This window comes from Notechis scutatus, chromosome 3 (genome assembly GCF_049901735.1).
Source record: "Notechis scutatus isolate UNSWTSFEM ecotype Mainland chromosome 3, rNotScu1.2, whole genome shotgun sequence".
Taxonomy (NCBI): Eukaryota; Metazoa; Chordata; class Lepidosauria; order Squamata; family Elapidae; genus Notechis; species Notechis scutatus.
Genome location: NC_142011.1, coordinates 59,617,077 through 59,632,159, shown reverse-complemented (window position 1 = coordinate 59,632,159; position 15,083 = coordinate 59,617,077). Strand labels below are relative to the sequence as shown.

General features: G+C 41.0%; 1 protein-coding gene across 1 annotated transcript in view; it reads right to left on the bottom strand.

Moving 5' to 3' along the window:
• LOC113410987 (fatty-acid amide hydrolase 1-like) overlaps positions 1-14,345 on the bottom strand; it is a 31,067-nt gene extending 16,722 nt beyond the window's left edge. The window contains exons 1-7 of the mRNA XM_026665803.2: positions 14,098-14,345; positions 10,329-10,442; positions 8,624-8,767; positions 6,641-6,774; positions 3,453-3,659; positions 2,865-2,905; positions 461-585 (exon numbers count right to left, since the gene is read on the bottom strand). Of these exons, the coding sequence (XP_026521588.2) occupies positions 461-585; positions 2,865-2,905; positions 3,453-3,659; positions 6,641-6,774; positions 8,624-8,767; positions 10,329-10,442; positions 14,098-14,274 (942 nt within the window). The 5' untranslated portion in view covers positions 14,275-14,345. The remainder of the gene's footprint in view (positions 1-460; positions 586-2,864; positions 2,906-3,452; positions 3,660-6,640; positions 6,775-8,623; positions 8,768-10,328; positions 10,443-14,097) is intronic.
• Positions 14,346-15,083: the final 738 nt, after the last annotated feature.

Here is a 15,083-nt window from a genome sequence, read left to right as displayed (position 1 = left end):
TATATATAATTTCTACTATCAATCACAAGTAAAATGGCATGATGTTCATTTTCTGGAGATCTGCTTATACCTGGAGTCCTCAAACTTGGCAACTTTAAGACTTGTGGACTTCAACTCCCAGAATTCTCCAGCCAGCATAGCTGGCTGGAGAATTCTGGAAGTTCAAGTCCACAAGTCTTAAAGTTGCCAAGCTTGGGGACCTCTGGCTTATACGTAGAAACAGCCCATGTTGTTAGTAGATTCCGAAAGGCAAAATGGAGGCCTTTTCTTGATGATACCTTTGTCTTGTCAGCCCTTTAATTCATATGAGGGGTTATTTTTCTGAGGTGATGCCATTACCACAGGAGCCCAGGCAAAGCCACAGCTTCTTTAAGGGAGTGGCAATGGCTGTGGCAAGGACACCCATGTTTTCTTCACAAAACCTGTTCTTCTTGGTTTGAAATTCTGTGCATGATCTTACTTGCTCGTTGAAAGAAAGAGGTGGCACCGTGGGATCCAGTTGGAACATTTTCTTGCACAAGACAGCTTTCAGGCAAAGAGCAAGGCTGTCAACATCCCGTGCCATTGGTCCCAAGCCAACAAAAGCTGAAAGAAATAAACAAGTAAACAGAAGGCATTTAAAGAGTAGCCTGTTAGGAGTTGGGAAAATTCTGAGAGGAAGGTTTCAACCACTGAAGCTCACCAAAAAGTGATTAACTCCTCAAGACCCAACTCATTCCCTACTTTTCAGAATGGATGACCTCCATTTGAACTCTTCATAACACCATAAAAGCAACTTTTCAATACAATAGTATCAGAAAACCGCTGCCTAGCATACGGCTCTTTCTCCTGTCTCCCAAGGTCAATTCCACATACAGAAGAATAATCCAATCTCACATATGCTATGGTACATTTGATATCCCTCAACAGTTATGAAGATCTCAGGCTGGCGAGAGAAAATGCTGTCGGCATGGCCCAATACTGGACAAATGTCATTCAGTTTTAATTCTATTTATTCTACATACTTTTTACATGTGCTTCATTCCTATGACCTATTGTATACCTATTTTATTTGCAGAGCATTGAATGTTACATGTCTCGAATTTGTAGGTACTTCTGACATGAATAAAGAACCATTAAACCAGCGTCATTGATCACACTTCTATATTATCTCTGGAGCAGACCGGGAGACCTTGATCTCTCGATGGCTTTGATCATGGTATCCTTTTAGAACAACTTTGAGGGCTGGGAGTGGAGGATACCCAGTGTTGTAGTGGCTCCCCTCCTTTCTCCAGATCCAATTCCAGTAGTCGTCAGGATGGGACAGATCTAGCCACAAATCCTGACTTCATGAAGCTTTCTGGATGAGATCATCTACCGTCAGGGAATTAAGTGTCATCTAGTGTCATCGCTAGTGCCATTGTCATCTAGTGTCATCTAGTGCCATTGCTAAGCAAGGCAGTTGTTAAGAGAGTTTTACCCCATTTTACGACCTTTTTGCCACAGTTGTTAAGCATATCATTGCAATTAAGTGAATGGTCCACCACAACAACCAGTGACTCACTTATTGACTGTCATAAAATCAAATCTTGCCATGGAGTGGGTTTAACCTGTGACTGGAATGACTTATGACCAAAATTTGGGTCTCAATTATGGTCACTAGTTAAGGACTTCCCTGTAATCCTTTGTTAGTCATCCAGAAGTCACAATTTGCAAGTTGGGCAGCCATATAAATCAATTAAATAAATAAAAAAATACCTTGGACCAGTGATGGCTAACCTTTTCCATGTCGCGTGCCAAAAGCACGCTGTGTGCCTGCATCCATGCAGCGCAGGGGTGGGATTCTACCAGTTCACACCTATTCGCTATTCGCAGTTCGGAGAACCGGTTGTTAGAAGAAATTACTGGCCTAATCCTGTAAGGAAGGCAGGAAGGAAACATTCTGGTGTTGCTTACAGAAACTGCCCCTCCGTTAACCCTTATTACGTTCTTGGCAGGGCTAGACTTCCTGTCTCAGGAACCTCTCTGGAGTTTTCTTTCCCTCATTTGCTGGTACTTTGCTTGTGTGGAGTGACCATTCAAAGTTACAATGGACCTGAAAAAAGTGACTTATGACCGTTTTTCACACTTACGACTGTTGCAGCATCCCCACAGTCATGAGAGGCCAGGCCAGGAGATGCGTGCCTTGATGTGATTATTGAGTTGGCCACACCCAGCCAATAACATGACCACCAAGCCATGTCCACCCAGTCACATGACCACCAAGCCACGCCCACCATCTAAGCCACGCCCACAGAACCAGTTAAAATTTGAATCCCACCCCTGTGCGCGCAACCCACCCCACCCCCTCTACACATGCGTGCGTATCCCCACACTGCACACCTCTGCGCATGCATGTGCGTCTTTCCCACGCATGCACGGCAGATACCCAATAATCACCTGGCTAGCGGTGGGAGGGTCCACGCACATGCACAGTGGGGCTCTTCCGGGCGACCTCTTGCACGCTGGCAGAAATGGCTGTACGTGCCATTTCCAGCACATGTGCCATAGGTTCGCCATAATGGCCCTAGACTAGGAAACAACTACCGTAGCTACATTCTCAAACCCTTTTCCGGTAAGTTCTTGTTACAATACCCCATTGCTAGTTTCAAAAACTTTTTCTTTTTAAAGAGTAAATGACAATAAAACATTCAGGTAATAGAGCATGGTTGTTACTGGCATTAAGTCATTAAGCTGAGTTCATACTTTTTGAAAAACTGCCAGCTGTACTGTAATTTACTTTGTAAATTGATGAAACTGTTTTTTGAAGAGAACAAGAATGTCAAAGAATAACTTTTCCACTTGAAACAAACTTCCCTTTTATCTAATCAATAATGGTATATTACCTCCTTTCTGACCAGCCACGGATGGAACAATTCCTTTTTTGCTAGAGAAACATCAAAAGAGTAGTTTTAGCAAAGCTGTCAAGATTCCCAATTTTCAATATCAATTCCTCTTTCTTTACATTCTAAAGGGGAACTCATTTCAGCACTTAACACAGATGACATGTTGAGAACGTTTCTGGTTTACCCAGTTGAACAGGGTTAGTTCATACGAACTGAAATAGCCAAGTTTCCAGCCAAGCCTATTAGACTAGCAATAGCACTTAGACTTACCTCACTAATTAAAACATAACCGATAAACATTTCAAGTTCACAACATTTTGCTTAGGGTACAGCAGGGTAAAACAGATGTTAAACAGAATTCAGTTGAAGTGGACATAAGATTGCAAATGTAAAAAGCAATTCAACAAAGGTTGAATGAACAAGATTTTACCTAGTCTGTGATCTGATTAATGTTTGCTGTTTGAATTAATTATTAGTTCTCCCATTCTTGGCAACTCTGATATACAGGTATAATCAGATCAGGAATCTGAGAGAAATAACCCACATATTTTAAACTCTGTATTTTAAGGGTTAGGGTTTGTATACAACCTAATTCTGTTGCTAGTGGTTTTTAAACCACAAATTCCGCAAAAGGCACTTGGGATACGAATGCTGCCTGCTATATCTGTCCCAATGCCCAGAATGGATCCTCCACTTTTAATAAGAGCTCCTTCCCCGCCTGACGATCCACCAGGGCTTTTAGTGGGATTCAAAGGATTCACTGTTGACCCAAAGATTGGATTACTGCAGTCATAACTGAAAAGATAAAGAATATTGTCAGCAAATCGTTTTGGAATAGTTCCAAATATTTTCCTAATAGTTCTTCCAGGTAGTGATTTAAGTATATGATTCAATTAGTCTTTTTACAAAATTATACTGTATCCCTTGCTTAATCTTAATCTGAAACAATGGTATTTACACTTTGCCTCTTAATAAGGATATTTTTCCCGTTTTTTCTCACAATCATTTAAAAAAAAAAACCACATTTCTTGAATTATGAAGAGGAAATGGTCATTATCATGAGCAACTATTAAGTCCTGAACAGCATTGTAAAGAGTTCAACTCTTCTACTTCTACTATTAAAAAAAATATGCTTCCTTAAGCTTTAACAATGATCACTTACACAGTGCTGCCCAAAGGTATGATGGTAGAGATAAGGGGTACTATTATCTGGGTAAAAATAACAGTCCTTTGGTCAATTTGAATCACCCACTTCAGTATCATACAGTACAGTCTAGTCAGTTGATGACAAACAAATTTATGCACAGCCAGTCATACCTATTTGCTTTGTCCTTGTTTTATCACCACCAACAGCCTCCATTTCAGTGCAAGAAGTGCAAACATGCAATCAATCTTTAAAATGTGTGCTAGGTGGACTGCAGTGCCTTGAACAATTGAATGCAGCTTACCCATTAGCCATTAGCCTCTTTGGAAACAGATTTGTGAGAAGCAAAGAAAGCTGTTGGGAGTGTTGAGGATAAAAATAAAGAATGCAGGGGAGGAAGGAGTATAAAAAAACAGGTGGGAAAGGAGAGGGGTAGACCGCAGAAATGGGAAATTTTTGAAGCAACCAGAGCAAAAAGTTGAGAACAGAGATGGTGTGTGTGCAAATGTGATAAAAGCCGAGAGATTAAGGAGAAAATATGGAGAGATGGGATGGGGATTCTACTAGGAATTTGAAGAAGCAAGTGGAGGCATTAAAAAGACCTCAATAAGGAAGGCATGGATCAGAAGAGGAAAATGACAAGAAAGTTAAGGAGAACAAGCTTCTTTCATTGGTCCACATGAACTGAAACAATTAACAGAACCTTTAAAGAAAGTGAGTCCCAGCAGTAAAGGGCGAAAAAAGAAAATGTAAGCTCAGACACACACCCCTTTAGTCAATTTCTAGAGATGTCCCCCTGATTTGGTAAATGCATGGGTCTTGACTGACAATATGGGGGTGGGCGGGAATATTGAAATTCTCCCATTTTGTTTTAACCCACAATGATGCTAAGCAAACTGTTGGATACCGGAGCTGAAATTTCTCTTATTAAATGTTTTTCTTTAGGTAAGCAAATCTCCATTGCAGACCTGTCTGACTCACAGATCTCTGACTGGCAGGATTCAAGCCCATCACAACCAATGTGGAACCCATATTAGTGTACAGGCCCCCTGGAAGCCCCCAGAAATAATACCCATTTCCAAAGGCTACTGAAACAGGGATCACAAAGATTACTAGCAACTTAAGCTGTTTTAATAGTCCCCTCTGGCCAATTTTAAAAAGAGATGGGAGAATTTACAGGCTAGAGATGTATTCATCCCAACCTCATTTTGTGGCATCTGCTGTCTAGGGCAGGGGTCCCCAACCACCGGGCCGTGGACCGGTACCGGTCCGTGGAACATTTCCTACCGGGCCGCCGGTTTGCTGGGCGCCGCCATCTTGTTTGACGAGAAAGTGCTTCCGGTGAGCTTTTCCGGTTGGAAAGCGGCGTTTGTCCTGAAGGAATCCTCGCGCCTTAGTTTCATTGAAGGGGGCTTCGAACGAAACTAAGGCGTGAGGATTCTTTCAGCACCCAAGGCAAGGCGAGCCGAGCGACCGTCCCAAGCGAAAGCCCATCGACAAAGGTGGAGTTGAAGGTGGCGGGGAGAAGCGGGGGACGGCTGGCTGGCCGGTCGCTCAGCTCGCCTTGCCTTGTCATGCGTGCTGATGCCAGTACCGGGCCGCAGATCATTTTGTGATGCCGGTACCGGGCCGTGGCACAAAAAAGGTTGGGGGCCACTGGTCTAGGGGATGCCTAGGGGAGGAATATGTAAGATGAGGCTGAAGCTGTCTTATCTAAAGGTGAAGCAGGGTGGACAAAAAGCCAGGAATCTTGTCCAAAAGATCTCTTTGGGAGACGGACAAGAAAGAATGAAATTGTTATAAAGTAATAAAAGAATATCACCTGAACCAGGCAAAACAAGTTGAGCCTCACTACATGGAAATGCTCCTCTCCCCTGAGCCCAAGTGCCATCAACAGGTACCAGGCTTGTAAATCAACAAGGCAAAAGTGGCTGCCAATTTGTGAATCAACAAAGGACTTATCGGGACAAAGGTGGCCCTGAAGCCCACCCACTCTTTGCCTTTGGATCCAAGATTTGGTGGCTTCCATCCCTCCAGCTAGAGCCTGGCAGCCTAGTTGAGAAGGACATGGGTAGGTGTAGGTGTAGCTGTGTAGGACTGCATGAGAGAGAAAGGGCAAACATATTGCTACTAAGAAAGTTTTACTTTTATTTTAAATTCACTGGGTCTCACTGTATTCCAAATAACCTGTTGTGCTTCAATGCTCATGTATGAACGTGACTTGAATATAGCTGTTGATCAGGACTGTGTGAGTGAGTGACCATAAGCCAAACCCAGGAGCGCATGTGGCAGCTTACTTGGTTAGCAGCAGAGGAAGAAGATGGCAAAGGTCAGCCAGGGGGTCAGGAGCCCAAAAGGGAGGGGGAAGACAGGGAAGGTGAGAAAGAGTTGAAACTCCTGGAACTGTAAATGCAGGTGAGCTGCCAAACGCCTGAACTTTGATTACAAGACCACAAGAGCACAGCAACAGCTGTAACTTCAAATGATTTTCTTAGTGGGAAACCCCTTCCTTCAGTGCCGCTGTAAATTCAAATGATTGCTTGAATCAATAGTCTTAAGTCAAGGATTACCTGTATATAAAAACCAAAACAAAAAACAATGGCAAAAATAATAATAATAATACATGATTTACTTCAACAGCGATTGGGGAATATTTGTTTTTACAAATGGAATTGCTCCTTGATGTTTCAACACCTGCACTATAACAGCGTCTTCTGCTGCTGGCTGGAAGAGACGCTTTGTAAAGCCCAAAGTACTGTCATAGCCCTGTGGTGAGGAAAAACGATAGAAAGATGAAAAGGAAATTTGAGTTCCCCATAGAAACATCAGATATCATTCAGTGATGCTGGGTTTAAGATGTTAAAAAACAGCAACAAATTGGCAATATATTTATTAGTTCCCCTGTGGAACATTTAAGATTATTATTATACAGAAGGTCTAAGGATAAATTCTTGATAAAAAATTCCTCCCTGAAATCCTGAACAGCAAAAGAACTGCCCAGAGAAAACTAGATCAATTAACAGTATACCATAACTGAATTTTACAACATCACGCTGAGCCAGTTTGGTTTTGATGTGATAGGGTTATATGATGCAAGACACTGTGGTTTTTAAACCATGGCTTCCAATTTAAATTATATGTCTCCACCCATTTCATGAAACCACAAGCTTTTAGGGATGGCAGATAAACAGCATGGTGGGGGGAGAAAACATGGGGCTTTGTTCTAACATATGACATTGGCTGCAAGGCCGCTATACAAAAGTGGAAAGAGAAACACATACCCACAATTGAAGATTAGTCTTTGGAATTAATGGAACTAGCTAGATTGAGAACTTGACTTCTTTAATTAGGAAAAATAACTTGACTAACTTTCTTGCAACTTGGAGGCCACCGTTAGATTTCTTACAAGACAAGGAGAAAAATCAGATTTTGACCTTGGGTTTTGAGGACGAGATTTCATTTGACTAGAAAAATATTGAGAATTCTTAATTTTATTCATATTTGTCAGTTTATTATAAGTTAGAAAAAAAATTAAGTGAAGAATATATTATGACTATTGTATTTTTTGTATGTTGAATATTAATTTTATAAGCCATTTTAAGTATTGGTATTATTCATTAGAGAGGGGCTATTGTATTATTATTTCTTTACTGGAAAAAGTCAAGAGGTCACTTATGTTATATATTTGTTTTATGGATTTTTGTTATTTTTAACTTGTTCTATTATCCCCCCTTTTATATTAGTTTGTATTTTAATGCTTTTTTTAAAAAAAATCTTTTTTTAAAAAAATCACAATTAAGCAAAACATTATGTAATACAATATGGTAACACAGTTGGTATCAGATAACTTTGTTTTAGCAGACAACAATCAATGTTAAGATTGCTGTGAAATATGCCTTAGCATAAGATAAATTTTATTTTGGTTATCACAGATCTAAACACATTTTCCTGCACATTTTTAAGATACAGCTGGTTTCCCACACAACATGGATTTTTGCTTATTTATTTGACTTAAAAGCTGCCTAAACTTTCAAGGTAACACTCACAAATTTAAACCCGCCCCTCCAAAGCCATACAAGAAACCAACAATCGGAATTAAAAACAACAACTTGTGCATTACAGTGTGCAGGCTCACATATCACCCTGCTCCAGGCCTTGTTACAAAGGGTTTAAACTGGACACAGTCACCTTAGAGGAGAAATGGGCAACATAAAAATGTAACAAATAAATAAATAAAATAAAGATTTTGTAAAAGAGAGCAGGGTTCAGCATTAAGTGACTTGAGCTATTAGATACAGGCAGATGAAAAGGTGATCTCATATTAACTAACATGTATACCAGGGGCGTCAAACTGGCGGCCCGGTGGGCCAGATGCATCACATGTGGGCCACGCACACCCCAGCTTTGCGAAGGGAAAAAACATCGCGATATGTCACTTGATGGCAACATGAGACAGCATGTTTGACACTTGTAATGTGTAGGCACCTGCTAGAAGCAATTCAAACCCAAAGCCAAGATGCTCTTTATTATATAATGTAATACAAGTTGCACATCCACCTGTTTTTTAGCCACAAAAGAGCTCTGCACATTCACCCAAGGCCCACCCCAGCTATACCTTGCAGTTAATGGAATCCTTTATGCTGATGGGAACTCCATAGAGCAAGCCCTTTTCCCCTTCGCTGTTCATATGCCGAAGCTGGGATTCATTCTCTGCTATGTAATCAGTTATGCAATTGACAACTGCAGTCACTTTCAGGGCCTAGAAAAAGCAGGGAAAGACAGTCTCTTTATTTCTCATGTAAAGCCTACCTTTGCAAAGAGGAGAGAAAAAAAAGGAAACTTGAAGGCAAGTCTATTTGGGCTACTAAACTACCTCATGTCTAAAAATAATTGCTTCCTCTACCTCTTTATTTTCTCCTACGAGTGGTATTACCCTTTTATTTTTCTCAAAAAGATAACTAAATCTCTTCTACATGGGAATTATTGTTCAATGTCAACAATTCTCATATCTAAAGATCTATTCGCCATGGGTGAATAGGTGGCAATATAAATTCAATAAACAAACAAACAAGCAAACAAATAAATGGTAAGACTGGATGGAGACAGCCCCAATGTAGAAGCTAAGTAGGTTCTGAATATTCCTGGGTAAAACTTTTAACCCAGCAGATATATATCAGTCCCAGAGGGTAAAAATAAATAAATAAAGACTATGATTCTTGCTTCACACTTCTCTCTTATGGTCAAGAGGCTGAGGAAAAATTGACTGAATGACTCTTTGAATCAGAGTCAGCTCTTAGTGCTTAATAGCTGGTTTTGGTAACAATATGGAATATTACTACTGTCTTCTTCTAAGGCACGGGTGTCGAACTCAAGGCCCGGGGTCCGGATCCAGTCCGTAGGGTGCTTAGATCTGGCCCGTGGGGCTGCCCTGGAAACAGAGAAGGACCAACCCGCCATGCATTTGCCAGAGAAAATGGAACTCAGGAAGCGGCCCTCCTGCGCTCAGTTTTCGCTGGCAGAAGGTTGCAGGAGGCCGTCACAGCTGAAAATGGAGCTCAGGAGCCCGTTTTCTCTGGCAGAACGCTCGGGCCAACACAAGTGGTGATGTTGAGCAGGCCACGCTCCCCCCAGCCCTCCCCAATGTCAAACAAAACCTGGATGCGGCCCTCAATGAAATTGAGTTTGATATCCCTGTTCTAGGGTATTTTTTCAACTTGCCAAACTAGCTTACAGCCCTAGGTTTTCCTGTTGGTCTCAAATACTAAATAAATACTAAACACTAAAACCAATTTTCACTCAGCTGAAGGACAGGTAGGTCCTATTGCTTCTTTGGATCTATTTCTGGTATAGGCCAATTTGTTCTTCCTTACTAGACGTTTCACTTCTATGTATTTATTATCAAATTATTTCTCGATTCATAGATTTAAGACTTGAAAAGATTATCTGATGTTGGCTTTTTGGGGAATCAAACTATATACACCTACCTTGGAGTATTAACCGCTGAACTCAATGGGTGGTTTTTTTTCCTGAATAATTAGTTGGAGAATCTGTTTATGAAGTTTCTTGCTACACTGACAAAATGCTTTCTATGCAAGAGAGATGAAATTTGCTAACACTATTGAGACTCTTATAACAGCAACAGGAAAGAAGATGCCATAGGAATATGTGACCCACAAGAAAAATGCAGATTCTTAAAACAATTTTCAAATCTACTTTAAAAAAAATGTTTATGGATCCTCAGGAAAAATTCAGCTTGAATCATAATAATCCTACCCTACACATATTTCTCATTTTTGTTAGCTTAGGGAATGATGCCTCACCTTATCCACATAGGTGTAGAAAACACTCTCAGGTGTGAGTGAACCATCCCCAAGTTGCTGACAGAGTTCAGGCAAACTCAGTGATAAAATAGGTTCTGGTTGATGATTTGGATTCTGAAAGAGAAAAAAATTCCCATATATAATAAAACACTGCTTCTTTTAGATACACCTATAATCTAAACATTTAGCATTTTTGCAATATAGCTGAAGGCTAGTCTAGTATAAACTAATCAGTCCTATAATTGATGCTCTGATCCATATTAAAAACAATGCTAAGCAGAGTCAACCTTATACATATAAAATCTGTGTTTCAGAAAAAATATTAATGTGACTCTTGCTCAGCCACATTTTTGAAAGTGATTAAACACAGGATAATTAGAAAAGTATTAATATATTACCATCAGCTTATCTATATGTTACTAAATCTCTTGTTATGGACTTGGGCGAAATGATGCACCATAGAGCAACTATTTTTGAAACATGGTATCTCAAATGAGTTAACTTACAGAATGTATCCAAAATCTAGGACCCATGATTCCCGAGGTATTAAAAATTGGGGAAGCTGTAATTGCTTACTGGTTGCTGGTGCAGTCACATGATCTTCATTTTCAATGTTCCATGACAGTTTCCCAGCCAGTCTCACAATCCTTTGCTCCCTCTCTCACCCAGCAGCAACTGCTTACTGTCTATTGGTAAGGGAGGGGAAAGGGAAAGGGACTCCATTTGTTTGATCCTGTGACTGTGGGGATTAAGGAGGTTTAAGGCGGCTCCATTTGTTTGGGGAATGTTTATAAAGATTCTCAGTCATCCAGGGCATGGTTGTCCCAAAGATTCTTTTTTTTCAAAAGACAACTGGATTTTGTTTTTCCTTGAAGATGTTTCATTTCTCATCCATGAAGCTTCTTCTCATCCAAGAAGATGGTTCTTAGATGAAAAGTGAAACATCTTCAAGGAAAAACAAAGTCCAGTTGCCTTTTGGGGAAAAAAAAAAACATCTTTGGGACATTTGTGGAGCTTCTACAGGTTCACAAGAACAATACCTGCTTTGCAGGCTGGCTCTGTCAGAAAGCCAATCCTATACTGGGCCCAGTACCTCTCTCAGAAGCTGCTAAGAATGGAAAAGTATGTTGGCCTCTGCTAGGTGAGAAAGAAGCTGGAGGCTTGCAAGCTCTAGCCGGCTACAACCAGTTGATCTGCCTTGGGAGGATGACTGGCTGCAGGGGCTCAGTGGGATAGGATGGGTGGGTGAATGATTGCAAGGGTGCTATAGCATCTATAACTTTAAAGCCAGGTCACAAGTAGCTTTGGGGGGCATTTGTCATAACTTCGAACAGTCGCTAAATGTCCTGTCTAAGAAAAAGTAAATACAGCAAATGTATCAAGAAATGGAGTCAATGATGATTACATGGATAAATATTCAGAGTAAAAATACATTTAAATAGTTCCATCAATAAAATCTACCCAGAATTATTAAGTGCAAGCTAATGGTTTTGGAGTTCTATAGCCAGCAAACCTACACATTTTCTTCCTCTCCTCCTGCCTGGAGCTAGATTATCATTTTGGAAGTTCCTCAAGACCTGGGAGTCCCAAGGAACCAGAGTCATGCTTTGATGGCTCCATTATGGTTGATCTTTTTACTCTCTCCATGCGGTTCATACAGTTCACATTTTTATATAGTGTTTTTCATGTTTACCATGACTTTCATATTTTTTTATAATGATTGGCTTTTATATTTGTTTTATTCATTTACTCATTCACCTAGACTTGCTTCCTGTGAGATGGGCAGCAGCCATAGAAGCATGATTAACGTATTTGTTAGAAGTAAATTTTACTTAATTCAATGGGATATACTTCTGGGAATATACATGTGGTTTCAACTTTTGATTGGGAGCTGCCCAGTTTTTTTAGAAGATGGGTGACTATATAAATGTTTAAATAAATCAATATGCTAGATTACACTGTTGAACGGGTTAACACAAGTCACTTCACAAGGGTTGCTTTCGGATTTCATTTTAATTATGAAGATGAAAACAGACAAATCCTTGACTGTGTGATGAAATACACAAGCGTGAGCAAGTTTCTAATTATGCATCCCGTGACTAATCAGCTAAACCAGAGGTCGCCAACCAGTGGGCCTTGAGAAAAATTTTGGTGGGCCAGAGAAATCTCACCCCAAGAGCACCCCCACAAAGCAATTAATCCAGGTTGCGCAGAAACACAAGGCTGCGCTGCCCACATGGCCCACAGGAACGCTCCCTACCCACTCACTCCTTACCCGGTAAACTTGCCTGCTAAATTGCTATTTTTCCTTTTTCCGACAATCATCTGTTCTGCTGTGCCGGGAGATTTAGATTACCTAGGAAGCAGGAAATGGTTGGATTTCTTGCTTTCTAGCTAGTCTTTAGATCTTTGGCTCTGCCTCCTTTAGGACTGAAGGTTTGCTTGCAAGCAAATTCAGTGCAGACTCACAGCAAGCAAATTTGAGACACTGAGCTAGCCGATGGCAGATAGATAGATTACTGAATGATTCTGTGAGCAACTCAATCTGCCTGCTTTGCCTGATTTTCGGTAAAAGTTGCTCTTTTTTAAATAAAAAATTCAATATTTACATGCATGGTGTGCTGTGAGTTAATTTTGTGAGTTTCTTGCTAGCAAATTTTATGACTTTATGTGACAGATTGAGTTAGCTAATGGCAGATAGATTTCTGAATGAATCTGTGATTCTGTGAGCAACTCAATCTGCCTGCCTGCTTTGCCTGATTTTGGGTAAAAGTTGCTCTTTTTTTGTAAAAAAAAATCAATATTTATATAAATATTTATAATATTTACATACAAGCCATTCCCAGCCAGTCACATGACCAAGCCACATCCACAAATTAGACCACGCCCACAGAACCGGTTAGTGGTCCCTGGGATCTAAAATTATGAGTTTGGTGGTCCCTGAGGTCCAAAAGGTTGGTGACCCCTGGGCTAAACCACAAAATAGAACTGTTTTATTAGACAAGGCCATTCTAATATATTTATTTTAATCTCATTTTAAGCATTGTTACCCACCCACCCGGTCATCAGTTTGAAATATGTGCCCATATAAATTGAACAAAAAATAAAAATGTACTTGTCAACCACGTGCATATCAAAACCTCCTAACTTCTCCACCTCACCTGCCTTTAATATTGTGATCTCCAGTAACACAGAATGTCAAACTGAATTCAGAGAGCAGACTTTAAATCTCCAGAATCCAGATACAATACTCGACTTCTCTTTCAGTTATTCGCTGCCCTCCGGGAGTCTTGCTAAAATAGTCTATATAGCATAAAGCCGCGGAGTGGCACACAAACCTGCTGACCCAGGTGGTTTTGTGTTAAATCTATTTGCCCTACTGAACCTTCCTGTGAGAAACAGAAATTGGAATTTGATCGAATCACGTTCGAATCTGATTGACTTATTATTTCAAGTCTGCACCGGTTGCATCAACCAGGATAGCCATCTTATTTCCAGATAGACGTGTTTTTTTTTTTTCCTTAAACGTGGAATGAAAAAAACAAACAAACCAAGGAGCTACGTTCCTTTAGAAAAGACTGCAAGCTTAGAAGGAAAGTAAACCTTTGGATAGATTGAAGTCTATCCCCATTTCGAAGCTTATCTCTCTTGCCTCTCCTACGGCTTTGAGCGTGGGGATGGTTCGCTCATTGCACAGACCTTCTCAAGCCAGCAGATCTGGGGGACACACACACACACACACAAAACAACCCACGGCTTCTTCCCTGACCTGTTCTTGGAAGCGCTGAACGGCTCTTTCCATTTGCTGGAAGGCGCCCTCCCGCCGGCTCCTGGCCTTCGCTATCTTGTCCTGGACCTGCCGCCTCCTCCGCCATTTCAGCAGCAGGAGAGTCGCTACCGAGCAACCCAGGAAAGTAGAAACAAGAGCAGCTACGCTCATGGCCATCGCCGAGAAGGAGAGGGGGTGGAAGTCCGCGGCTCTGCGGTCGCGTTTTGTACTCCGACTCCTCCCACTCGGCTCTGGGCAAAGATGTGAAGCGAAGGGCTTTTGTAATCGGACTCCGGCCCTCAGCAAAAGACGCCAAGGCTTCTTCGCAAGAGTTTCGTTCGGGATTCCACCCGAAGCGGCGTGTGTGTATTTTATTTTTTTCTTCATTTTGTCCCGACGCCTTTTCTTCTCGGAAATTAACATGTTAGTCACGCCCGTTCTTATGGCGAAAAACATGGTTTATGCAACACGGATAGTCCTCGACGTACCGTCACAATTGAGGGCAACGTTTCTGCACCGAAGTGAGACGTTTGTTAAGTGAATGTGGCCCCATTTCTACGACCTTTCTTGCCACCGTTGTTAAGTGAATCACTGCAGTTGTTAAGTTAGCAACACAAGTTAAATGAATCTTGGCTTCTCAGGTCACAAAAAGAAATCACAACACCCCTCCCCCAGGATACCCCAACCATCATAAATATGAGTCAATTGACAACCATCCAAATTTTGATCACATGACTATAGGGATGCTGCAATGGTTGTTAAGTGTGAAAGTGTTAAATCACTTTTTTCAGTGGCGTAACTTTGGTCACTAAATGAACTGTTGTAAGTTGAGGACTACTTGTACAGCTATTTCAGAAAATTTCACTATCCCTAGTTTGATAAAGGACCCACTTTTTCAAGCATCCAAAAATTGTAGGCGGGAACCTTCAGTTTCTTTCCTAACACAGCTGAATTATGATGACCAAATCCAGCTCCAACAACTGGAA